Genomic DNA, 26,739 nt, shown 5'->3' on the forward strand with positions numbered 1-26,739 from the left:
CTAGCTGCTATCGTCACTCTGAACTGTCCTCTGTCTCCTTAGGCAATTGAGGCTGTGGTTTCCGTCTTGAGTTTTACCTGCATTTTTCTGAGTGGAGCCTATCTTCAGGAAGAGAGCCATATATAAAACTAGAAATTTTCCTAGTGTCATTCCTTTCTTTTTTTCATATCTAGACTCCATTCTAGTTTCTGCTACCTTTTGTTCCTTCAGGTAATCTTTTATATTTCATCCAGATTTTATAGTTGGTTTCTATGGAAGGGTTGATCCGATAGAAGCCACTTTACCATTCCTGGAAATGGAGTCTCTGGAATATATTTAAAATTGAACCAGTAAATATACACTTTGTTCACAATGTTTTACATGAAAGGATAAAACAGTAACATGATAGAAATTCAGAAGTAACCTGATGAAAAAATCACAGAATCGTAGTTTTGTTTTTCTGACTGAAGATAACAGTTCAAACTGAACTGTCCTCTCTCTCTGAAATGAATACTTTCGACTTTAAGTAGATGGAAGCTTTGTTAACTTCAATAGTCTTGAAGTTTACCAGGATCACTTTGGTTCTTATATTTTAGTTTTGTCTGTTTGTGAATTATAAACTCAGAATTCTATAGGCAACAAAAATATTCTTTAAACTTTTTGTTGGCTTGACAATGCTATGCCTTTCCTTGGGCTTGGTGTTCACTGGACATCTTGTGTCTGAAAATTTCTCTGACATTGAATTTGGGAAACTTTCAGCTATTATTTCTTCAAATAAAATATCAGCCCCATTCTCTTCCACCTCTCCTTTTGGTATCCCAGTTGCTCATGTGTTGGGTCATTTGATAATATGTAACAGATTACTGAGTCTCTATTCATTTGTTAAAAAAAATCTTTTATCTCTTCATTCTTCTCCTTGGATAATTTTAACTTATTTTCAAGTTCACTTACTCTTTTTCTGTTTTATCTCCACTTGGTTCTTAAGTCCATCAGCTGATTTTTTGATTTCAGAAATTGTAGTTTTACTTCTAGGATTTCTGTTTCTTTTTAAATAATTTATACCTTTTTTGTTTGAAATTTTTCATGTATTGAAAGCATTTTATTTCATTGAGGATTTTTATAATAATTGCTTTGAAGTCTTTGTTAGTTCTAGTATCTGGTTCATTCTGGAGCTGTATTCAGACAGGATTTGGGTCTCCTTTATTGCTCTTTGTTTTCTGGGGCTCCCCCCAGCCTTACCCCTCAGCGTTCATGTTTTTCCAGCTTCACTTTTCTGGTTCCCCAGGCCAGAAAGACTATTTTTGGCTTTTCTGTGGCTTCTCTGCCACTGTGCCTTAGCTTCAGGATAAAAATTGCAGTGACAGGAACGTACTTGTATTGTTCCTTGACTTCCCTACTGTATGTGAGTATGAACTTCATACCAGAGTCTGTCTGCTTCTATTTACTGTTTTTTTTAAGTAGTTGCCTTTTCAGTCTGTTCAGGTTTTATAGTTGTTTTCTGCCAGAGAGAGGTTGGTTCAGTAGGTTCTTAAATCCATCATACCTGAGTGGACGTTCATGTTTTAGTTTTGAAGTAATTTTAAAAGCAAATTAATTTAGTTATACTGTTGCTGTTACTCTACTCATCTATTCATAATAAGGAGGATTGCAAGTAATTTCTCATATCTATCGATGTAAGCACTGAGGAGGAATATTAGGTTCACAAATATTTTATTATTAAATATCAACTCTGAGCTGAGCACTTGTGCTAGAAAGAAAAATAAGGCAAACTACTCTCAGGGTACTTAAAATCTGGTAGAAACATAAAGGGAAGGTTGGTGGGCATTGGTTTCACTGACTTCCACATGCTAAGCTAAATCACTTTGTGCATTTGTTCAGCCTCATTATTAGGGATAGAACTTACTTGTAAAAAGAAAAATATTCAAATTTTGTTACAATTGGAGTTAATTGTTACTGTGTGTGGGTTTTTTTTTTTTTTTTAATTTGACAGGCTTTTTAAACCAGCTTGGTGAAAGTAACTTTTTTGAAAACAGAGGTCTGTGTTGTTGCTTCTTGTTCCAAGAGTTTAGCCTGGTCCTTACTTAGAAACATTGCTTAATTCCATGACAGCTTATTTTTACAAATTTGTGGATTCTTTTGTTGTTTTCTTAAGTACTCTTAGAAATAGAAAATCCTAGAAGAGAACTCAGGAATTTGCCTGAATGTTGCAAAACTTTTCTGATAATTGTTCAAACAAGGGAGTTTAAAAAATTGTTGTCCCTTGTGCACTTACAATTTTATTATAGACGTGGGAAAATGGTGACAGACTGGGAACTGGAGAACTTGGCTTGACTGCGAACTTGAAGAAACACTCTTTCTTAGTATCCTGTGTGCTCTAGGTGGGCAACAAACGAGAGCTCACAGCCAGAGCAAGGCCATGAGAAAGGATTCTGGTGGATTTCATTGTAAACGTGTTCAGTGTTGTAGGGCTCATCTGGGTCAATAATTAAAGATGTTTAGTAATCCAGGAAATACAAAAGTGATCAGAAGTAGGCTTCTGATATGGGACAGACACTCAGGAGCGAAGTAAGGATTTGAGATAGAGTCATCCACTTCAAGGTGATAGTTAAACTTGAGAATAGGAGGAGGAGAGAGACTATAAAAGAATGTGCAGAGGTCTGTGAACATCACATGACAAATTATGTAGTTTCTCACTATCACTTTGTCTAACCCAGAACTTTTTAGAAAAATCAACTGAAAGAGAAACTCGCCAAGAATATGCCCTGGCTATGATTCAGTGCAAAGTTCTGAAACAGTTGGAGAACTTGGAGCAGCAGAAGTACGATGATGAAGATATCAGCGAAGATATCAAATTTCTTTTGGAAAAACTTGGAGAGAGTGTCCAGGACCTTAGGTGTGTTATTCTTTTTAATTCTCATGTGCTGGATCTGTTGGACTTTGTTCGACTTGCATAGCATTTTAAGAAAACCTGAATTTGTTGTCACCTATACAAATCAAGAGAGTTCACTAAAATACATTAATGTCTCCTGGGAAGACATCATTCTGACATGGCAACAGTTGGACAGAACTGTGTTATCTCTTCTAATTTGGGGAGGTTCCCACTGTTTTTTGCTGTCTAAACTCTGACCAGCTTTACTCCCTCAGGATGTGACTCCACCCTGGAGCTCCTCGAGAGTCTTCTCTTAGAGTCTTTTTAAGCAACAACAGTAGTTTGTTAATTAGTGGAGGAGGTTTGCCTGTATATGGAGAAAGTATTTGTTTTCCTGCTTTTTGAAGGACTTTTGTCTCATTTTTTAATATTAAAAGTAATGTAAATAATGTATATACAGGGAAAGAATTAGCCAGTATGGAAGGAACTGCATGCCACTCCCACCATCTTCACTGCCTCGCCTCACTCTCCCTCGTGTCTCTTGTGTTGGCTTCTAAAAAGCCTTCTAGCCCTTCTCTGCCTGCCCCCTACAACCCACAAATGGGGCTCTGCATATTCTTTTGGATCTTGTTCTTTTTCTGTTTTGTACATCATATCTTGATGATCTTTTCCATTAACACTCGTATTCTTTGTTTTTAAATTACCATTGGCACGTTTTTTAAAGGGTTACTCTCTGGAAATAGGTACTTGTCTTGGGTGGACTAGGGTTTGGAGCCAGGCTGATTCTTGGAATTGTTTGGCTACTTTTTCCATGTGTGACCTTGCACAAGCTTCTTGAGTTTTTCAAGTCTGTTTTTCTTTTAGTAAAACAGTAATAAAAATGTTAACCTTGCAGGATTTGTTGTGAGGTTCCGTCTGCTCTGCAAACGCCTTCAGCGCATAGTATGTGCTCCAGAAATGTATTTACCAGATGATTCAGTGCAGCCATAATCCCAAGGCCCAAAGATTTCCCAGAGGTGGGAGGTGTTATCTGTATCAGTGGTTTGTAATGGATCTTGTGGAGGAAGAAAAATGATTTTTATTATTCTAGAATTTCAAATATTTCAAATATGGATACATTGATTATAATAGGCAGGCCAGGAATAGGCTTCACAGCTATACTTTCTGTTACTATGTTTATTAAAAACTGATGACTGGTTCTCTGTAATAATCATTTAAGGCCTGTTTTTGTAAAAAATAAGATTAGTGATAGCTTTCTAAATGATTTAATCCATTTTAGCTAATTATTACTGATTTTTCACCTTGAATTTGGTAATTTGAAAGATACTATTTACATAAAGCTAATAGGGTGATGGACGCAGCTAAAAGAGGCTGGTCTCTGTTTTTGCTATTATAGGATTAGGATACGAATATTAAAAATACTAGTTTACTTCTTGTACTAACTGGCCCTACATTAAAGTGTTTTACTGCTTTATTCAAATGGTACCCTCTGATCAATTTATCTAGTACATCTTGGTTATACTGAATTACTATTAGTATTAATTTAAATTATTATATAGCATACAATTCATATGTTTAAACAATAAAATTCAGTGGTTTATAGTATATTCAGATATTTGTACCCATTGCTTCAAAAAGAAACGTCATATCCTTTGGCCATCACCTCTCTATCCACCCATCTACCTAGCCCTAAGTAACCACTGATACCTGGATTTGCCTGTTACAGAAATTTCATGTAAATGGAATCATGTATGTTTTTCATGACCGGCTTCTTTCACGTACTGTAATGTGTTCAGGGTTCATCCATGTTGTGGAATTTATCACTACTTCATTCCTTTTTATGGTTGAATGATTTTCTATTATGTGGATAAGACCACATTTTATTTATGCACTCATCAGTTCATGAACTTTTGGGTTGTTTCCACCTTTTGGTTATTATAAATATTGCCAGTAATAGTTGTGATACAAGTTGTGTGGGTATGTTTTCATTTGTCTTGCTGTTAGATACTTTTTTAAATTTTTACTTGAGAGAAAGTCCAAGTATGTTCTGACAGTGTGTTTGTCTACTGGCTAACCACATTAAAAATTTTCATACTGTAAAGCTTGGAGTAATCAAGTTACTCTCCAGTGAATGGTTTTTAAATTAAGGTGAATTGCAGTTTGTTATATGTACAGAGGCTTTTGTCTTTAGTCCGTAATGGATTAATTCAATTATTTCTGTCTATACTCTTTGTCATCACATTGTAAAATACTGTGCCAATACGTGTGATTTTGTTTTTGTGATGTATTATTATAGTTTATGATATTTATAGTATAATGGAGTTTATTATGTTAAAGTACTATGCTTTTACGTAACATATTATTTTGCCTATTGGTCTGGGAAATATAGTATTTCAAGTGTCATGGTAGAAATTCTGATAGATCTATCAATTTTTTTCTTATACACATTCATGTATATATTGGAGTAAGGATTTTGAAAGCAAGTGTTGATTTTTATGTCTCATACCCAGCATTCAAATTTGACAGGAGAGTTGGACCTTACTACACTGAATAACATTTCACATGATTTATTAAAGATTATTTAAATTGTTTAAAGTTCGTTTAGTGGTAGTTTGTTAATGTACAAAGGATGGTCAGTCTTTGTAATTAAATAATAAGTGAAGACATTTTATTTTGCTTAATTTTGGAGTAAGTGTCAGATTCTTATAAACCTTGAATTCTTTAAACATTTTTATAGTTCATTTGATGAATACAGTTCAGAACTTAAATCTGGAAGGCTGGAATGGAGTCCTGTGCACAAATCTGAGAAATTTTGGAGAGAGAATGCCGTGAGGTTAAATGAGAAGAACTATGAACTCTTGAAGTAAGTTTATTATTCCACTTTACACTCTTAATATCTGTTATCCCAAATCCTCACCAACACTTGTTTTTGTCACTCTAAATTTTAGATATTCTGTGGTTTTAATTTGTATTTTCTTGCTGACTAATGTGGTTAAATACCTTTTCATATCCATTTGACCATCTGGACATCTTTTCTTGGAGAAGTGCCTGTTCAAGTCTATTTTCTTTCCTTCTACAGGAGTTCTATATGTATTCTGAACATGAGGTTGTTGTCTCATATGTATATTTTCATCACAGCCATTTTGTCCCCACTCTGTCACATGCCATTTTACTTTTTAATGGTGTCTTGATGAAGAGGTGCTCTAAATTTTGATGTAGCTCAATTCATCAGTCTTTCCCTGTTTGGCTAGTGCTTTTCTGTGTCCTGGTTAAGAAGTTTTTGCCTACTCAAGGTCACGAAAATGTCTTTATATGATATCTCCTGGAAACTTTATTGTTTAACTTCTTATAGTTAGATACCCAGTCCATCTGGAATTGATTTTTGGGTAAGGCATAAAGTAGGGAACAGGATTTATTTTTTTCTTTCCATAGATATTTAATTGAACCAGCTCCATTTGTTGAAAACATTTCCCCCAGTGCTCTCCAGGTTTACTTTTGTCATAATAAGATGACTGATACGTGTAGGTTTGTTTCTTTTTTTAGTGAGATATAGTTTATATAGCATACAATTCATATGTTTAAACAATAAAATTCAGTGGTTTATAGTATATTCAGATATTTGTACCCATTGCTTCAAAAAGAAACGTCATATCCTTTGGCCATCACCTCTCTATCCACCCATCTACCTAGCCCTAAGTAACCACTGATACCTGGATTTGCCTGTTACAGAAATTTCATGTAAATGGAATCATGTATGTTTTTCATGACCGGCTTCTTTCACGTACTGTAATGTGTTCAGGGTTCATCCATGTTGTGGAATTTATCACTACTTCATTCCTTTTTATGGTTGAATGATTTTCTATTATGTGGATAAGACCACATTTTATTTATGCACTCATCAGTTCATGAACTTTTGGGTTGTTTCCACCTTTTGGTTATTATAAATATTGCCAGTAATTGTTGTGATACAAGTTGTGTGGGTATGTTTTCATTTGTCTTGCTGTTAGATACTTGGGTGTGAAATTGCTGAGTCATATGTTAACTCTGTGATTAACCATTTGAGGAACTGCCAGACTGTTTTCCAAAGTAGCTACACAATTTGCTATTCCCACTAACAGTGAATGAGGGTTCTGATTTCTCCACATCTTTGCCAACATTTGTTATGACCTGACTTTTTGATTCTAGCCACCTGAGTGAGTGTGCAGTGATATCTCATTGTGGTATCTATTTGTATTCCTGATGGCTGATAATGTCAAGCATCTTTTTCATGTGCTTGTGGGCCATTTGTATATCTACTTTGGAGAAATGTCTGTTTAGATGCTTGGCTCATTTTTCAGTTGGGTTGTCTTTTTATTACTTAGTTGTAAGGGTTCTTTATATATTCTGGATACAGGTCCCAGATTCAGATATGTGATTTGTAAATATTTTATCTCATGTTGTGGGTTATCTTATCACTTTCTTGACAGTGTCCTTTTGAAGCACAAAAATTTTAAAATTTCTATCAAGTCTAATTAATTTTTTTCTTAGTTATTCATGCTTTTGGTGTGTTGCTAAAACTGAGATTATGAAGATTTACTCCCATGTTTTCACAATATTTTTATAAGACTTGGCTCTTACATTTGGGTTTTTGATCCATTTTGAGTTAATTTTTGTATATGGCATGAAGTAAGGGTCCAACTTCTTTCTTTTGCATGTGGCTATCCAGTTGTCCTAAGTACTATTTGTTGAAAAGACTATTCTTTACTTATTGAATTATCTTGGCATCCTTGTTGAAAATCAGTTGACTATAGACTTGGGTTTATTTCTGGACTCTCTGCTGGTCAATAAGATTACTGTGATAGCAGTACCACACTGTTTTGATTGCTGTTGCTTTATTGTCAGTTTGGAAAACAGGAAGTATGACTTTCTACCTTTTTTCTTTTTATGAGAAAAAGAGTGTATCTTTAATGAGTCTCTAATTGGTAGATATTTTAAATTGTTACTAGAGTTTGCTGTCACACACAGTGTGAGAATTACTAATATATACCTTACTACAACTTTTAAAATAGACTTTAATTTTTAGAACAATTTTAGATTCACAGAAAAATCGAGCAAAAAGTAGAGTGCTTTCATATGCTACCTCTACCTCCACCAACACCGTTTCCTGTTTCTAACGTCCACTTGTTAGCATTAGTGTGGTACATTTGTTACAATTGATGAACTAATATTGATATGTTATTAACTAAAGTTCATACATAGTTTGCATTAGAATTCACTCTTTGTATTGTATAGTTTCCTCATTCTGAACTTTTCAACTTTGTATGTAGCTCTGTGGGTTTTGACAAGACTATCTTTGCTCCAATGAATTGCCCTTGCTCCACTGTCACAAGATCAGTTGACTGTATTTGTGTGGGTCTATTTCTGGGCCCTCTCTTCTGTTTCAGCGATCTATTTGTCTATTCTTTTACCAATACCATATTGTTTTGAGTCCTGTTTTTATAGTAAATCTTGGAGTTGGTAATGTCAGTCCTGTGACTTTGTTGTTCTTTAATATTGTGCTGGCCATTCTGGGTCTTTTGCTTTTCCATAACTTTAGAATATATGGAAACAAACTTTAGTTTGTCAGTATCTACAAAATAACTTGCAAGGATTTTGATTGGGATTGTATTGAATCTATAGATGGAGTTGGGAACAATTGGTATCTTGACAGTGTAGAGTCTTTCTACTTGTGAATGTGGAATATCTGTTTATTTGTTTCAATTTTCTTTGATTCCTTTCATTTGGCTTTTGTTTTCCTCATATAGATCTTGCACATATTTTGTTACATTTATACCTAAGTATTTCTCTTTCTCTCTTTTTTTTTGATGCTAATGGTCTTGTGTGTGTGTGTGTGTGGGTGGGTGTGTGGTGTTGTTGTTGTTGTTGTCCACCCCCCTGCCTCTTTTTTTTTTTTTTTTTTTTTTTGAGACAGAGTCTCACTCTATTGCCCAGATTGCAATGGCGCAATCTCGGCTCACTGCAGCCTCTGCCTCCTGGGTTCAAGATTCTCCAGCCTCAGCCTCCTGAGTAGCTGGGATTACAGGAGTGCACCACCATGCCCAGCTCATTGTTGTATTTTTAGTAGAGACGGGGTTTCACCATGTTGGCCAGGCCAGTCTCTAACTCCTGACCTCATGATCTACCCATCTCGGCCTCCCAAAGTCCTGGGATTACAGGCGTGAGCCACCGTGCCTGGCCTTTTCCCCTTTTTTAAGAGGCAGGATCTAGCTCTGTCATCCAGACTGGAGTGAAGTGGTGTGATCATAGCTAACTGTAACGTCAAACTCCTGGGTTCAAGAGATCCTTCCATCTCAACCTCCTGAGCAGCTAGGACTACAGGCACATACCACCGTGTCTGGCTATTTTTTTTTTTTGTAATTTTTTAAGGTTTTGTGGAGATGGGATGTCACTCTGTTGCCCAGATTGGTCTCGAATTCCTGGCCTCAAAGCAATCCTCCCGTCTCTGCCTTTCAAAATGCTAGGATTATAGGCATGAGCCACTATGCTTGGCCTAGTGCTGTGTTTTTAATTTGAAATTCCAATTGTTCAGGGATAGTGTATGGGGAAACAAGTGAATCATAGATTTACCTTGTATCCTGTGACTTTGCTGTAATTATTTCTTTTATTTCCTTTTTTGTTTTATTACGCTTAATAATACTTCCAATATGATGGTGAATACAGTGATGAGAGGGTACATCCTTGCCTTGCTCCTGATCTTAGGGAGGAAAGCATCTAGTTTCTCATTATTCAGTATGATGTTAACTATAGATTTTTTTTTTGCACACTATCTTTATTTGGTAAAGTTGAGAATGTTTTCCTCTATTCCTAATTTGCTGAGAGTTTTTATCATGAATGGATATTGAATTTGTCAAATAATTTTCCTAACTCTATTGATATGGTTTTTCTTCTTTAGCCTGTTGGTGTGATGGGCTATATTAATTGATTCTCAAATATTACACTACAAAATATTACACTATAGCCGGACTCAATCCTGTGTGGTCATAGTTTAATAATTCATTTTGCATGTTGTTAGATTTGATTTGCCAATATTTTTGTTGAGGATTTTTGCATCTGTGTTCATGAGAGATAGTGCTCTGTAAATTTCCTTTCTTGTGATGTCTTTTTCTGATTTTGGGATTATGGTCATGTTGGTCTCATAGAATGATTTAAGAGTTGTTCCCTCTGCTTCTGTTTTCTGGAAGAGACTGTAGAGAATTGGTATTGTTTCTTTCTTAAATGTGTGACATAATTTACCAGTGAGAACATGTAGGCCTGTTGCTTTCTGTTTTGTAAGGTTATTAATTACTCATTTCTTTAATAGATATAGGCCTATTCGATTATCCACTTCTCCTTAGGTGAGCACTGTGAAGGCCACCTAACTTCCATAAGACTAGACTCCTTGGGGTTTTTATTTCTCTAGCTAGTTTTTGTTCAATCTTTAGCAATTAGTCAGTTTGCCTTTAAGTGTTTCTACCAGTTGATAGATCCAACAGCAGTTTCTGCTCCCAATAAGCTTTGATTCTCTGTCACCCATCTCTCTAGCTTCCAGGGAGGTGCTTTGTCTTGGGACCTCAGTTCTCTGATGGATCCTGATGGATCTAAGACGACTTGTTTTGTTCAGCATTTGTTTTTTTTCCTGCTGTGAAGATCGGAGTGATGATTTCCAAGCTCTTTACATGCTATACCAGAAACTGGAAGAAGTCTGCTCTTTTGTTTCCAAGATGATTTTGGCTATTCTGGGTCCCTTAACATTTCATATGAATTTTAGAATCACCTCGTTAAAATCTACAAAGAACCCAGTTTGGACTCAAATAGGGATTCCGTTGAAGCTGTATGTCAGTTTGGGAAGTATTTGGTATTCAGATCCATGAACCTGGGATGTTTTCTGATTTGTTTAGATCATATTTAATTTCTTTCAACAGTGTTTTGTAGATTTCAGAATATAAATTTGGCATGTCTTTTGTTAAATTTATTTCTAAATATTTTGTCCTTTTGATGCTATTGTAAATGAAGTTGTTTTCTTTTTTTTAAATTATTTATTGCAAGTTTATAGAAAAACAATTGAGTTTTGTAGATTGACCTTATAATACCCTTTTCTTTATTGGATTCCTTTGTATTTTCTGTCTGCTGTTGGCCCTCGAATATGCAGGAATTAGGGATGCCGACCCTCCTTCCCCACAGTCAAAAAGCCATGTATAACTTTTAGCTTCTCCAAAACTTAACTACTAATAACTTCCTGTTGACTAGAAGCCTCACTGATAATAAACAGTTGATTAATACATATTTTGAATGTTACCTGTGTTATATACTGTATTCTTACAATAAATTAGATAAAAAATATTATTAAGAAAATCATAAGAAAGAGAAGATATATTTACCGTCCATTAAGTGGAAGTGGATCATTGTAAAGATCTTCATCCTCCTCATCGTCGTGTTGAGGAAACTGAGAAAGAGAAGATGTTGGTATTGCTGTTTCAAGGGTGGCAAAGGTGTAAGAAAATCCATGTGTAAGTGGACCTGTGCAGTTGAGACTTGTGCTGTTCAATGATTAACTGTACAAGATTATGTCATCTATGAATAGAGAGTTTTACTTCTCACTTTTTCAATCTGGGTGCCTTTTATTTCTGTTTTTTGCCCAATTGCTCTGGCTAGAACCTCTCCTATGCAAATGTCTTTATGAATTGTTTGTTCCATTCCATCATCTATTTGTCTGTTCTTACTCGAATACTATGTTATGTTAATTGCCATTCATTATTTTCTGTCTTGGTGTCTGATAGTATGAGCTTACCTGTTCTTCCAAGGTGTCTTGGTGCTTTCTGGACTTCCGCATTTCTGTACGCATTTTAGAATCAGCTTGTCAAACAAATGGTTTGACCGGTATTTTGATTGGGATTGAAGCCATAGTTTATTCCAGGGGGAGTTGATATTATTTTAATTTGGAAGGAGGGTCCTCCAATCCATGAACATGGTAGTATATTCCTTCATTTATGTAGGATTTCCGTCGGATAATGTTACTCTCTTGTCCGTTTTTCATTACATTTATTCGTTTGTGTGTGATTTTTTTATAGTGTTCCTATAGATATTGCATTACAGTTTTTCACCTTCTACCTCAACTTCAATGGAACTTTTTGTGATGATAGAAGTAGTTTATATCTGTTCTGCTCAGTACAATAGTTTGTCACTAAAGAGCACTGGAAATGTTCTTGGTAACTGAGAAACTAAATTTTAACCAATTTAACTTTAAAACAAACCACATGTGGCTAGTGGTTGTCATATGAGGCAGCACAGTTTGAGCCTGGTATCTAAAAATACTGGTATAATTAGTTCTGTGTTGTAGATCAGGTTGCTCCTTGGCTTACCTCCCTGCCAGCTTGGTATTTGGTTTTCTCATATTTAATATTTGTTCTTCTGACTTTCCGCTTCAATATTTTATTGTTTTTGTTTCATTTCCCATTTCGTCCTTCCTTATAGATTTATACTTTTAAGAAATCCTCCTACTGTCATTTAAATGAGGCATCCAGATGGAACATTTTTTAGATCCACCTGTCTGTGTTGTTCAGACTCAATTTTCTGTGTATTACTGAAAATGATACATTATTCTTATTTAAACGAAGTGTGGTAAATCAAAGTGAGTGCTTGATGTCAGCAAGACGGACAGAATAGGAAGTGGTAAGGAATGGATTAGTTTTTCATTGTTACCTTTTGACTTTGAGTTTTAACAACAAAAAGAGCTTGGATTTTTTTTTTAAATCTAGTTTTTAGAAAACTTGAATATAATGGAGGGGAACGTTTTACAAATTATTACAAAAGCATTATGTGTATCTTTATTATGATACACTTAAAGAGACTTTTGAAAAGGGTACCTTCTAGTTTTTGGTGTTAGGTTTTAATTTTTGTGGCTTCTTCAGATTATTCCCTTTATCTTTGTATGACACTGTGATTTTTCTGAATAGCCAGGAACAATGGTATATGGTATTTTTCTTTTCTTTTTCTTTTTCTTTTTTTTTTGAGACGGAGTCTTGCTCTGTCACCCAGGCTGGAGTGCAGTGGCACGATCTCGGCTCACTACAAGCTCTGCCTCCCAGGTTCACGCCATTCTCCTGCCTCAGCCTCCCGAGTAGCTGGGACTACAGGTGCCCACCACCATGCCCGGCTAATTTTTTCTATTTTTTAGTAGAGACGGGTTTTCGCCGTGTTAGCCAGGATGGTCTTGATCTCCGGACCTCATGATCCGCCCGCCTCAGCCTTGCAAAGTGCTGAGATTACAGGCGTGAACCCACCGCGCCCAGCTGATATATGGTGTTTTTCTTTTATGTTTATATGATGATGAGAAATTTAAAATTATTGTTTGTCTTTAGTTTTTATTCTTGTTAATGGAGAAACCAAACTCTGTGAAACCTCAGAAGAGGTTTCTTCTGAGCCAATATGAGTGACCACCGTCTTGGGAGAAACAGTCTTACGGAGCCCTGAGAAAGTGTACCTGATTTCTGTTTTACATTAATGGTGGCCAGTTGTGCCTAAACTCCAAAAGGGAAGGGGTATTATGAGTTTTGTCTGATCCCTCTTCCCATCATAGCCTGAAACTTAGTTTTTGAGGTTTCTCTGGGGTCCCCTTGGCCAAGAAGGGGAGTCTCTTCTGTCACTTGGGGTGTTACCAGTTGTGAATATGTATGGGTCTGCAGCAACTCGATCCTTGCCTCCTTGGAGGAAATAATTCTGCTGAGGGGCAGAAATAGGTTTAAGGCAGAGTGAGAGACCAGGGCAAGTTTTAGAGCAGAAGTGAAGGCTTATTAAAAAAGTTTTAGAGCAGGAATGAAAGGAAGTAAAGTACACTTGGAAGAGGGCCCCGTGGGTGACTTGGGAGATCCAAGTGCCCTGTTCTGCCCTTGACTTGGGGTTTTATACATTGGCATGGTTCTGGAGTTTCCATTTCTCCTCCCTCGATGTTTCCCTTGGGCTAGCCTGTCACGTTCAGTGGCCTGCCAGCACTTGGGAGGGGCCACATGCACAGTATGTTTACTGAAGTTGTGTTCATGCTCACTGAAGGCATTTTCCCCTTGGTTGAGCATTCCTAGAGGAAGGTCATATACCGGTTAAACTCGGCCATTTTGCACCTTAATGTGCATGCTTAAGCCTGCCCACCCCACTCTTGAGATACTATTGGGAAGCTGCTGATCACCAGCTTCAGGTGTTTTCTATTGTTGGGAAACTGTCTTTCCCTGGCGCCAGCTGCAACCAATTATTATTTTAGAGCGGCAGCTTAACAACCCCCTGATCATGTCACCTGATACTCTTTACATTCTTACAAATTATCTGCAAGAGGTCAATGACAGGTACTAGTGCTGCCCATTTAAGATAGATCTGGATGAAATCTTTATTTGATTCTGCTGTTTAAAAAGCACCATGCATACTGGTCTTCCTTTTATCTGTGGATAACCACACTTACGTCAGGTAATTCCAGACTTGGCAAGTAGGTAAGTTAATTTTTCCCTCTCACTTTTGAACTGTAGAGAAAATACCTTGTAGCTTGTATGTTAGTAGTTTTGAAATAAATATGTATTTTGAATAAGGAAATACTCTGAAATATAAGAAGCCATGGAGATAGAAGAAAAGGAAAAGCTGAGAGGGAAAACAAGTTTCTAAAACTGAGGGAAAACATTGTGAAAGAGAATGAACGTATTTGTTGAGTGATCAATTAGAATAATAGTGTAAATTCTAATTTGATTATAACAGATGCTTTTCAAGATTACATTTCTAGCTAATGTCGAGGCAGAAATCACATTTGGTCTAACTACAGAGCTGTGGTGTGTTGCTGCCTGGATCCATTGGACTATTTGATAGAATCATGACTTGTGGTTAATGTGGCAAGAGGTTTGGATTGTGATTGTTGAATCTATTGTTGACTTAACTGTATTCAGATACATCTTGGAGGGAACTCTCTCATTGCGTACCATAAAATCTCTTATTTTGAACCTGTTCTTTTGAACATTTTTATTGATTATTTGACACAGAAATAGCATGCTCAGCAGGTTTATAGCTAATAATACAAAGATGTTTTCATTGTTGCTGAAGATATTTAGTGGACTTAATGGTCCTGAAGGGTAAGAATTAAAATCATGTCCACATTTTGCAGATTTGACTAGAAAGTCTGTGATTCCTTCCAGTTCTAACATTATTTGACTCTAAGGCTGTGCTTCTCAAATGTTAATGGAGATCTTGTTAAAATGCAGATTCTAATTTAGTAGTCCTAGATTAGGGTCTGTGGTCAGCATTTCTAAGTAACCAGGTGATGTCCATGCTGCTGGTGTGTACACCGTATTTTGGGTATCAGGGAGGGTCTCAGCCGTATGGAGAATGGCTTAAGTCACTGAGAATGGTTTAAGGCAGGGATTGGCAGCGTGATTTGGTAAAGACCCACCCAGGTAGTAAATATTTTTGACTTTTGAACCATTTTGTTTCTGTCCCAAATTACTCACCTCTGCCATTGCAGTGCCAGCTATGGGCAACAAGTAAACTAATGAGCGTGGCTGTGTTCCAGTAAAACATTTACAGAAACAGATGGCATCTGGGTTTGGACTTGAGCTGTTATTTTCTGACTTCTGGTTTGATGTATTCAGAATGTCAGTCTTAAATAACGAAATTTAGAAAGTAAGATTAAATACAGAGATTGTTCGAGCTCAAAGCTTGAAGATGGCTACCTGAGAGCATAGATTCAAGTTGCCTTGAATATACACTCCAATTAGTAGCAGTTACAAGTGGGCTTTTAAGGGAAAAAGAAGAGGCAGTTCCTAAGTCGTTTATCAAGAATTTACATTAAAATGACATAAACTGTTGATTAGCTGTACATTGATGTTCGTATCACAAATTCCAGGAACATGAGGGTAATGAGTGGGACAGTTAGGGACAAACTGCCTTTAAATAATTGCCCTTGGACCCACACTCTTGTTTCTGGGTGTGAAAAATTTTATATATTTCACATAGCTTTGACGACTCTGAGCTATTTTTCTTTTCTTGAGAACAAATGTTATATTTTAAATAATTTTTGTTAATGTAATTTGCTTATAATTTCATAAAATTTCTTGATATTTAAATTATCGAAATAAAACATAGAAGTAATCTTTTGAAATTATCAAAATGTTTCAGTTGAATTAAATTTAATTTTAGAATAATTTGCAAGTTAGCCTTTTAAAAACGTACATAGTTTGAAATGTTAAAAACATAAATAGATATATGAGAAACTGAATATATGTCTTGTTTCATCTTGAAGGCAGAGAGAACTAAAGTGGAGAGGTTTCTTCACTGCTATTCAATCTCAGACTCTTCCTGAGGAGGAACTAGGATCAGCAGGCCATGGTCTCTTTCGGTGCCTAGACATACCTTACCTACATCTTTATATACCATTACTTATACATGTCATCAGACTAAATGTATTGATCTGTGATCTGTCATTTTTCCTTCCTATGACTTGAAGTCATTTAACATGACTGTCTTAATACATATTACAATGGCAGGTGGTAATTAGTATTATAAAGAAAAGTGGAGAAGGAAAAGAGAATGATGGGGAGAGTACTGCCTTAGGGTAATCCTGGCCTCTTATACAAGAGATGACATTTGAGCTGAAAACTGAATATTGTCTCTCAGTGTACTAGTGGGTTCAGTTGGCTAATTTGTTAAGGTTTTTATGTATCTATTTCTGAGTTGCTGGGATATTAGAAAGAGTTGTTTTTATATGTTGGTCTTCTACCAAGCCATTTAAAAAACCTTCATTCTGACTGGTTATCACAGTTATGCTCTGCTTTTAGAATGAATTGAGAAGTTTTCCATCTATTTTTAGGCCCTTGAGCATTAAAATACAGTAGGTCCTAGGGTTTACAAATGGCTTATGAAAATGTATATAAGTAGCCATTTTGTGTTAAAATAACTTTTATTCATCTTCTAGTTTTCTTGAGGCGGGGAGTCCCTGATATTTTGGAAATTGTGCATGGCCTACATTGTGAATCTGAAAGAAACTTGTTATGTATGTATGAAGCTTTGAAAACTGCAAATTTGTGTGTAATAGTGAAATATTTAGAAGAATATGAATATACTAATGTCTATTTTCAGGAAGATATCTTCATTATACCTGTGCTCTGTTGTCCTCTATAGAAAAATTAGAACTTGATCTCTCTGGATAAAATTTGTTTCAGAATCTTGACAAAACTTTTGGAAGTGTCAGATGATCCCCAGGTCTTAGCTGTTGCTGCTCATGATGTTGGAGAATATGTGCGGCATTATCCACGAGGCAAACGGTAAGAGAAAGCCATTTCATTTGGTTTCTTGAAACCTTCAATGTAGAGTCTAAAATAATGTGCTTATCAAAAATGGAGTAGGTTAGCAAAGGAACTAACAAAGTAAATGAAATCAAGTTTGCCACAGTAGTGAGAATTATGATAAACCCAGTTAAAAATGAGTAGTATAGGCCGGGCGTGGTGGCTCACGCCTGTAATCCCAGCACTTTGGGAGGCCAAGGTGGGCAGATCACGAGGTCAGGAGATTGAGACCATCCTGGCTAACACAGTGAAACCTCTTCTCTACTAAAAAAAAAAAAAAATTAGCTGGGCGTGGTGGCACGCGCCCATAGTCCCAGCTACTCGGGAGGCTGAGGCAGGAGAATTGCTTGAACCCAGGAGGCGGAGGTTGCCATGAGCCAAGATCGCACCACTGCACTCCAGCCTGGGTGACAGCGAGTCTGTCTCAAAAAAAAAAAAAAAAAAAAGTAGTATAAAAATATAAGTACACTTGTATAATACTACTGTGTAGATCACATTAGATATTTCATGTTAAAGATTTTCTTTGGTTTGTATGATTTAATTCAGTAGCCATTTTGCGAGCACTGGCTATTTTTTGTCTACTATTTGTACTTACAGAGATGAATTAAGTGTAAAATATTTACTTATCTGGCCCTTAGGAAAAGAATTGCCACCCCCCGTACGTAACCTGAATCATAAGGAAAAGGACTGCTTGGTTAGTGCTTGCCAAGTCCCTCTGTAGTGACTCACGCACACTAAGACGGAAACTTAATGGATTTCTGCAAGTTTCGCAGAAATGCGGTTGTCCCTTTTGTACTTGGCCCTTTCAGACCAAATATCTGGATACAATTAAGGGATGGTTAAAAAATAGTGAGGCTAGCTATTGGAATGGGGCACATAGATTTTGTAGCAGTGGAAGGATAACAGCAACCTCAGCATCTGAAGAATACCTCCTCAGAACCTGGAGATACAGGGGAGGGAGGGACGTCAGTGATCTTTGTTTCCAGTGAACTGCCTCTAGAGCTTTCTTCAAAGGAAAACACACAAATCTCCCAAGCTGTTGCCAGTGACTTCTGTTTAACTGAGTGCTGGGCCTGTCACCAACTGCCAGATAGCTCTCACTGCTATACCATGGCCACTCCGTTTAACCTTACTGAAAAATTTATTGGAAACAGAAGAGATAATGGTGGCTCCTGCACCTCCTAAGCAAAATGCCTGTCAGCAACTCTGTATGTCTCTCCCATTTCCCCAATTCTAAAGCTATCCCTCAGCCATCCCATGGTATGGACAAATGTCCTCTGACTGGTGCATAGACAAATAGGCCAGTCTCTCCTTAAAATAAGGACTCAGTTATGTGAACTGAACTCAGACTCTGAAGGTTTATCATCCAGCCAGGAGGTCACCCAGCCTGTTTCCTAACTCATGAAGGTCTCACTTGGGTGGCCCCAGCAATGATAAACCACTTTCCAGGGGCACGATGAGTACCCTGGTATTATACTTTATGGAAGCCAGGCATTAACTCATCTGCCTCTTAAAGGGACAGTAACTTGCACTTTAGGGGTGGTCATAAGGAACCTTCAAGTATTTCAGGAAACACTACCAGTAGATTGCGTAGTCATCAGACAATTGTGGAGAGCTCTGTAAAAGGAGGCTGTCCTTGTAGACTCTGATGATTCATTGCATTTGTTTAGGTGGTTGAGTTCAGGACCCTGCGGGACATGGGTGGTGAGGTCACTGCTGCATGTTGGCCTTATCCTGGTGCTTGGAGTCTTGTAGGTAGTAAGTAGCCTTAATGAAATGGCATATAAAACTAATTAAGTGGACCTGGTCCCAGCCTGTGCCAGCCAAATTCATCAGAACCACCCACAAGTGTTGTGTTCATGGATAAATTTTTTGGAAGGTAAGATGGTGTAGAAATGAGGGGTTGATATTGTACGAAGACATTTGTCATGCCTTTCATTTTTCTTTGTTCCCGATAAGCCTTTTGGACTTCTGTCTCTCACCTTTCTGAAATTCTTGCAAGACAAGGCACTGAATGTGCTTTACAGAGAGGTTCGTCTGCCTAAGAGCAATGGGCAGATGTGCTTACTGCCATATGAGAGATTGGGGTTTCTCTAAGTTTAGGGTTCCTCTTATACAGTGTGCAGGGCTCATCTGGCTCCCTTTATGTTGGCTTGTGGAAATTGAGGCTTGGGGGACCAGCACTAAAATGCCAATATCTTGCTATTTCTGTTGCTGTGAACAATAAACTATCCTTTGTCTCAGACCTAGGAGTCTCATGTCTTCTACCAGGATCCATGAAACTGTGGCAGGCTAACTTGTTAGCTGCAAGTAGGGTAAAAACTAGGACCCTCATAGTTCTTGACACTGTAATATCAAGAGCTGTCCAAAATTAATATCATTCCAGAATAATCTGTTTTTCTATGGAAAATTAAAGATCTTTAGATAAGGCAAACATAAATGTAGCTAATAGTCCAATCTGTAACTCATCTAAAATGTGTTAAACATGAAAAACAGACGGATCGATAGTATATAGAGCCCTCTTAGATTTATAAGTGCTAAAAAGCAAATGAAGATAAAAATATGATCTTTCTAAAATCCTGAAAGTGAAAAGCTTGTTGAAGAATTTATCTTCTCACAGCACTGCCTCAGTAGCCAGCCAGTGTTTCAAATGTTCCTTTTGGCTATGTTGTGCACACCTGACCTGCTGCCAAGGCAGAAGCCTGCTGTGCCTTCACGTAATTCTGCTCTACTGCTCCGTTCCTTTCTTTCTTCCTGCTTTACTGTTTCTCCCTAAGAAGGATGATCTCTCCCACCATGCTGTACCTTCGTTAGACTTCCTATCATCAGTAACTGCTGCAGTCGATCCTCCGTGCTTTTCCTGAAATAGCCTTTTTGGGCCCAAAACTGTGGCCATGCTAATTCTTTTCTATGTCCTTCCAGTGGCTTATATTTACATCGTGGACTAATATAGTCATTCTTTATTCTGAAGCCTCTCACCAGCATAACTTATTTTCTCTGCAAGCTCCGGATCCTTCTGCTTTGAGATATGTTTTCGAATTATTTTCTCCTTTCATTAAGACTCTGCTTTTTGAAACTTCTCAAAAAACAAAACAAAACAAAACAAGTGTTTTCTCTCATGGTTATAGGAGGTTTTTTTGTTTTTTTTTTGTTTTCCAAACTTTATGGATGTTCAGTGGATTTGCAGACCAACAATTTGAACTACGTTTTCTAAAAGATTAATCATAATACTCAAGCATTTTAAATTACGTAATTCTTTCATGTCAAGTATTAGAATTATTTTGTTTTTGAACTTTTACCAAGTTATCTAGAATAGACTTCTTGAGTCATAAGAAAGGATTGCTGGGCGTGCTGGCTCACACCTGTAATCCCAGCACTTCGGGATTCAGTCGTATTTTGCTCACAACATGGCAGTTTTCTGAGATTGTATTTTGATCCTCATTATTCATTGGTTCCAGAATTGTGAATTTGCCCACCTCCTAAAAAGTTTATTTTCAACACCCGTGCCAATACTAGAGACGCTTTCGCAGTTATCCGTGGACATGTATAGAATTGTCAAATAATTGGAGTTGCGCATGGACACATCCGCAGCTGTGGGGGAACAAGGCAACATTCCGCCATCCTGTGTTCTGTTTTACGCTAGAAACAAGCATCCTTTACGTGGTCTGTTTAGTGCCATATTTTTTTTTTTTTTGCAGTTTTGTGGGGTTTTGTGTGTGTGTGGGGGCGATTTTGCTGTTTAAAATTGCCCCAGACCTTCTGCTGGAGTGGTGTATAATGTTCCTAAGCGCAAGAAGGGGCTGTTACGTGCCTGTGGAGAAAACTCGTGCATTAGAGAAGCTCCCTTCAGGCAGGAGCTATGGTGCTGTTGGCTGCTAGCTCAGGCCTCAGAGGCAGTCTAGAGAACAAGCAGCCTGTGACCGTGCTCTGTGAAGCTCAGTGGGGCTCCAAAGCCGACTGTGAAAGGACCTTGTCAGCTATTTTAAGGATTTGGGTCCTTTGTTTTATTTTTTATTTATTTTTTTTAAGAAACGGTCTTACCCTGTTGTTCCAGCTAGAGTGCAGTGGTGCGATCATAGCTCACTGTAACCTTGAACTGGGCTCAAGTGATCCTCCCACCTCCGCCTTCTAAACAGCTGTTTCTACAGGTGCACACCACCATGCCTGGCTAATTTTTTATTTTAATTTGTTTGTGGAGACAGCATCTCATTGTGTGACCCAGGCTGGTCTCGAACTCCTGGGCTCAAGCAATTTGTCCTAGCTTGGTCTCCCAAAGTGCTGGGATTACAGGCATGAGCCTGGCCTGGGTCCTTTTCTTAAGAGAAGTAGAAGCCACTGAATTTTAAGTAGTAAAAATAATATGCAGAGTTTTGCTAAAATCCCTTTGGCTACAGTGAGAATGGGAGGCAGGAGAGCATCTTGTATCATCATCGCTGCAGAGCTGGGCTTGGTGTCCTGCAGGGACATAGGCTTTGTGTCCTTTAATCATCACAGCAACACTGTAAAGACGTCCTTGTCCTCCCTATTTGTCAGGGAGGAATTTACCAGGTAAAGGACTTGTCTAATTAACATGTTTGATAAATGGCTGAGCTGATTTGTTAGATAATGTTTTAAAGTACAGTGCCTGGCATGCAGTAAGCACTCAGTTAATGTTTGATGATACTTACATTATGTTCTTTTTTGTTCCCCTCAGTTCAATACATTTTTTTAAAAAAACCATGCTTTAAAGAATAAAATATAAAAAGGTATGCAGATAAAAGCTTCCCTTTCACTCCGACCCCATCTACTTATTTCTTTCTGACCCCAGAAACCTTACTGATCTGTGAGATTGTCTTAAACCACCAAACACCGTACTGTATTAAGGTGCCACTTGTCACTGACTATATAATAGGTATCCTCCACTAGACAGGACTGGTGGCTGAAGAATGGACAGGGCAGTCCACACTGTTTTGTGGAAGTTGAGACTCCACAGCTCTGTCTGTAACCACACTTTTGCAAAGGAACAGAGGACCTATTTCTATGCATGACGAAAATAACCATTTTTACTTTCCTTTGTGTATGTAATAAGTGGATTTTCAGGGTGTTGGAAGTGTGGTGATAGAAAGCAGTGTCGGTTGTCAGTCATCTCGGTGCTCTCGAAGATATGAATGTTCTCCTCCATCTCACTGGCCAAGTCACATGGCATATCCCATTGTTCTGAGAAACCGGTGGATATCTTAAAATCAGTAGTCTTTTCCAGGAAATTAGCATGGGTGCTCTTTAACCCTCTGTTCCCTGCTGTCTACCTCTAAGCCCCTATCTGTCACACAGCACAGTCACTGGTGGGCTTGATATTGATTGTATATTATGAAAATTAGATGGTGTTCAATACTGATTTTAAACAAGCAAGAAATACTGATAATAAAAACGTTAATACTCAACCACTTAGAAAACCATGATCTAAAATGCTGGTGACTGGGTGGTATCTGGGCAGATCATACTTTTCTGGATTAGAGATGAGAAATGAGGACAGCTGTTGGATTTATCATTAGGAATTAAAAAAAAAATATTTGAATACTGTAAATCTGTGGTTCAGGGAAAATGATGTAAAAAAAAAGACACGTTTGGTTTATTTTCGTACATTGTTACTTTCCTTTTTAGCATTTTGGTATTTGAGATGCCTGTTTATAAACTGTGAATTTGAGAGTAATTGCATCTTCCTCACCATGTCTCTCCCGTTTGCAGGGTCATCGAGCAGCTCGGTGGGAAGCAGCTGGTCATGAACCACATGCATCACGAAGACCAGCAGGTCCGCTATAACGCTCTGCTGGCCGTGCAGAAGCTCATGGTGCACAACTGGTATGCCATGGCTTTTTGCTCACACTCGTACATTAGTCTGCAAACTCTCACTTGCCATTCTAAAAGTTCTTATGTAAATGCTTTGAATGACCATTTTTAAAATCAGTGAGTTTGATTCAAAATGTAGAAATATATTTTAGTAATTCAGAGCAATAACACAATAGTTTTAAAAAGATACTCAAGGTCTCGAGTGTATATTCAAAATAATAATTTCAAAAACAACTCCAGAGGTAACTCAAAGGATCCTGTGACATAAGTCAGTCAATCCTTTTTGGAGTTGAATGCAGTTGGACTACTGATTCCTTTAGAGACGCCACAATTTTGCAAGGCTTGACTATTCAGCATATGGTAAATTGAATGAATTTTACCAATTCACATAAAAACCCTAAAAGCTGATGAAACTCAGATTCAGCTCTCACATTTCATTCATATAGTTTATGCTTTTGAAGTAACTAAAGTTGTGCTTCTTTGTTGCCTGTTTTTATTTTTAAAATAAAAATTAGTGACTTTTTTGTATCCACTTAAAACAAGATCAATTAAAGAGTAACTACTTAGACATAATACTGGTGAGCCCTTTGTGTATATAATAGAAGAAATGAAGAAATGAAGATTCCTCTTGGCATAGCTGCTTTTAGCTGTAGATTGGGTGTTCAGTGCCTTCATCACTAGCCTAAACAGTTCAAATGCCTCTCCATTCCCCAGCCTCTGGAAGGATGCTCTGTTTTGGACTATTTTTGTTAAGGCATCAGGAACAAATATACATTGCTTTTAACTGACAGTAATGCTACCAGCCCTTCCAAAGGAGAGGATTAATGATGCATTAGCATGGGTGCATTTTGAGGATGCAGGCAAATACAGTGTAGGAGACTATCCAGGAGTGCTGCTGTGGTATCATGTGTTAAATACTATGTTCCTGCCACTTAACACTTTTATCATAAATAGTGACATTTATGTAAATTCTTACAACTGCTTTTTGAGCACTTTGTACTCTGATAAGTGTACAAATTTGTACCTTGATAAGTTAAATGATGTTAGGTATGATGGAAGTGAGTGCAACTTTATATAGGATGATTAGAGAAAGCTTCCCTGAGTAGGCCACATAGCTAAGATGACAGTAATGAAAAGGAACCAGCCATACAGCTCTATTACTGGGGTGAATAAGCATTTTAGGTAGAGGGGATGAGAGGTGAAAAGGCCATGAAGTAGTAATGAACTTGGCTTGTTTAAAGCAATGTGCGGGGACTTATGTGATTGTGACACTCAGGGTTGGAGGTGCTGCTGGCATCTAGTGGATAGAGACCAGGAGTGCTGGTAATATCCTGTAATGCAGACAGTCCCCAGCATTAAAGAAGTATACGTCAGTGCCGAGGTTGGGAAACTCTGATATGAAGGATGGTCAAGGGCAAACTCTGACATGAAGGACGGTACAAGGGGAAAAATACGGTTCAGGAGAGGTAGGCAGAGACGTGATCATGTAGGGCATTGTAGGCTATAATTTGACTCCTGTAAGATGAGTTGAAAACCATTGCAAGGATATTAAATAGGGGAATGACAAGGTGTGGTTTATGTTTCGAAAAGGTCACTTTGGCTACTCCCTGGAGAATGGATTGTGTAAGGGTAAGTGAGAAAGAATGAAGAGCATTTGAACTGGTTCTCATGATAGTCTGGGGCTGAGATAGTTGGTGGCTTGGCGTAGACGATAAACATTGAGATAAGAAGTAGATGGACTTGGGGTAGATTCAGAGCTAGTGCTGACAGCACTTGATGGGCTGAAAATGTTTTTACTTTTTTCCATAACTTCAGTGCAAGAAGAATGGGATCAAAACAGAAGGTAAAAACCCCAGAATGGTTTTTATCTGTTTAGCAGGAGGAAAAACTTCAGGTCTGTCAGTAAAACTTAGGATACACCACTGGATTTCTCTCCTTACTTCACTTTACCCCAAGCTAGATTTTTCAAGATAAATCAATTATTTAGTAATTTCATATTTTATGGTTTGTTTTATATCTCTTTCAGGAATTTAATTTAAAGGATGTTGGCATTTAATAGAATTTGAGGCCGTTGCAACCAATGAACTTATAGTTGCCAGATGTTTTTCTAAAGTTTCTATGAAAGTCAAAGTTTTATTTTCCCATCGTGTCGAAATTAGGGCTATTGAAATATAATTATTCTTTTATTAGTTTATTTCTCTTGAAATCTTTCTTGTTGGATCTAGTGGTTTTCTTGTTTTAAAAAATGTATATTCCTAATATGAAAGGCAAGATGTGTGTGAAACAGGATGTTTGCCAGTGGAGGAAATTTTTTGGTTGAGAATTTTTGTTGTTCAGATGATCATGTATTGAAGATGAAATATTTAAAATTTGACTTTTTTCTTGAATTTAGAAACTTGGTGTAGTCTCATAGTACCTTTCTCCGTGTATGATTATAAGAGGAAGAGTATTCTGTCTTTACAGGGAAATACTATTTTATTTGCTCTTTGTGAGAGAGTATTCTTTTTTCCTTTATCTTTCTAATTATATGCCAAACTTTTAAAATTTTAATGTTTTAGCTATGATTATTTCCTTTGCATTTAATGGAGAAGCTTAGTGTTAGTATTTTCCCACACTTCCTTCATAGAGAAATTTTTATATAAAGGAAGATTAAAATTCACCTGTGATCTCTGTATTTGATTGTGACTTATAAATTTCTGTGGCTCTGTGTGCCAGAGAATGAAAGTTACTCAAGTAATAACAATTTATTACAATACCAGTTTAATATGAGACTAAATAGAATACCATTTGGAAAGTAATCTTTTGCAAATTACATCCCCAAATGTAAAAGAGGTTTGGATCAATACCTTTTTTCAGGTAACCTAGTTGTCTATTCTAAACTATACTTGTAAAGACTACCTTTCTGCCTGCCTAAAATAGGGGCTTTTTAAACTACAATATGTTACTGGGGTTCTAAAGAATCTATAAATTTCTCTAAATTGTTTTCTTTTGTACCAAGTGAAAATTTGAAAATACAGTGGAGTTTTTCTTTTAGCATTGGCTTGATTTAAATGGAAACGAGTTATTGTAAATAGTGTAATTTAGCCCTCCATAGTGAAATAGTTATTTGAAAATAATGAAAATGCAAGCACAGATGAAAGCATGAAGGTTTGCGTAACAGGCAGCAGCAGCAGCACTTTGCCTGCATCCCTGGGCTTTTCTGCCCTAAAGGATTTTTAGGTTTTTGATATTGCATTATTCCTGAAGTTTTTGTTTATCAGATTAAATTGTAACTTTGGATACAATAAAGTTAACATTTATTACTTTCTGCTATGAATTTAAAAAATGTTAAGTATAATTTCAAAATTATATTTTAAGTGTAATTTATGTTACTTAAGAAATCATGGAACTGGCTCAGATAGGGATTTTGATTTTGATTCTGTTATAAGGAGTTAAATATTAAGTTTCTTGATAATGTAGAGATACATTTGAGTTTATATCACATGGAGTATAGAGTTATATAATGGGAAAATACTTATTTAATTATTTTATGATTGATTTCAAAACTGTATCCTTGAATTGTAGGTGTTAGAATACCAGCGTTTCTCCCCTTCCACATCACATCTGTATTTCTGTGGAACAATGGATTATAAATAACCCTGACTGAGAGTGGGTGAGGAGCGGTGGGGGAGGAATAAAGTTGCTGGGGAGGGAGGGGACAGTGGCACCCACTGGGCGCCCTCAGCTGGGAAGCCTGAG

The 26,739-nt window shown here is 37.1% G+C and overlaps 1 protein-coding gene across 2 annotated transcripts in view; it reads left to right on the forward strand.

The window, feature by feature from the left end:
• LOC105482300 (ATPase H+ transporting V1 subunit H) overlaps positions 1 to 26,739 on the forward strand; it is a 121,012-nt gene that overhangs the window by 70,220 nt on the left and 24,053 nt on the right. For both annotated transcript variants that reach the window (XM_011742328.2, XM_011742329.3), the window contains 4 exons: positions 2,694 to 2,872; positions 5,586 to 5,711; positions 17,053 to 17,154; positions 22,900 to 23,013. In XM_011742328.2, coding sequence (XP_011740630.1) covers positions 2,694 to 2,872; positions 5,586 to 5,711; positions 17,053 to 17,154; positions 22,900 to 23,013 — 521 coding nt within the window. The remainder of the gene's footprint in view (positions 1 to 2,693; positions 2,873 to 5,585; positions 5,712 to 17,052; positions 17,155 to 22,899; positions 23,014 to 26,739) is intronic.

The sequence above is a fragment of the Macaca nemestrina genome, chromosome 8, assembly GCF_043159975.1.
Source record: "Macaca nemestrina isolate mMacNem1 chromosome 8, mMacNem.hap1, whole genome shotgun sequence".
In the NCBI taxonomy this organism is placed as follows: Eukaryota; Metazoa; Chordata; class Mammalia; order Primates; family Cercopithecidae; genus Macaca; species Macaca nemestrina.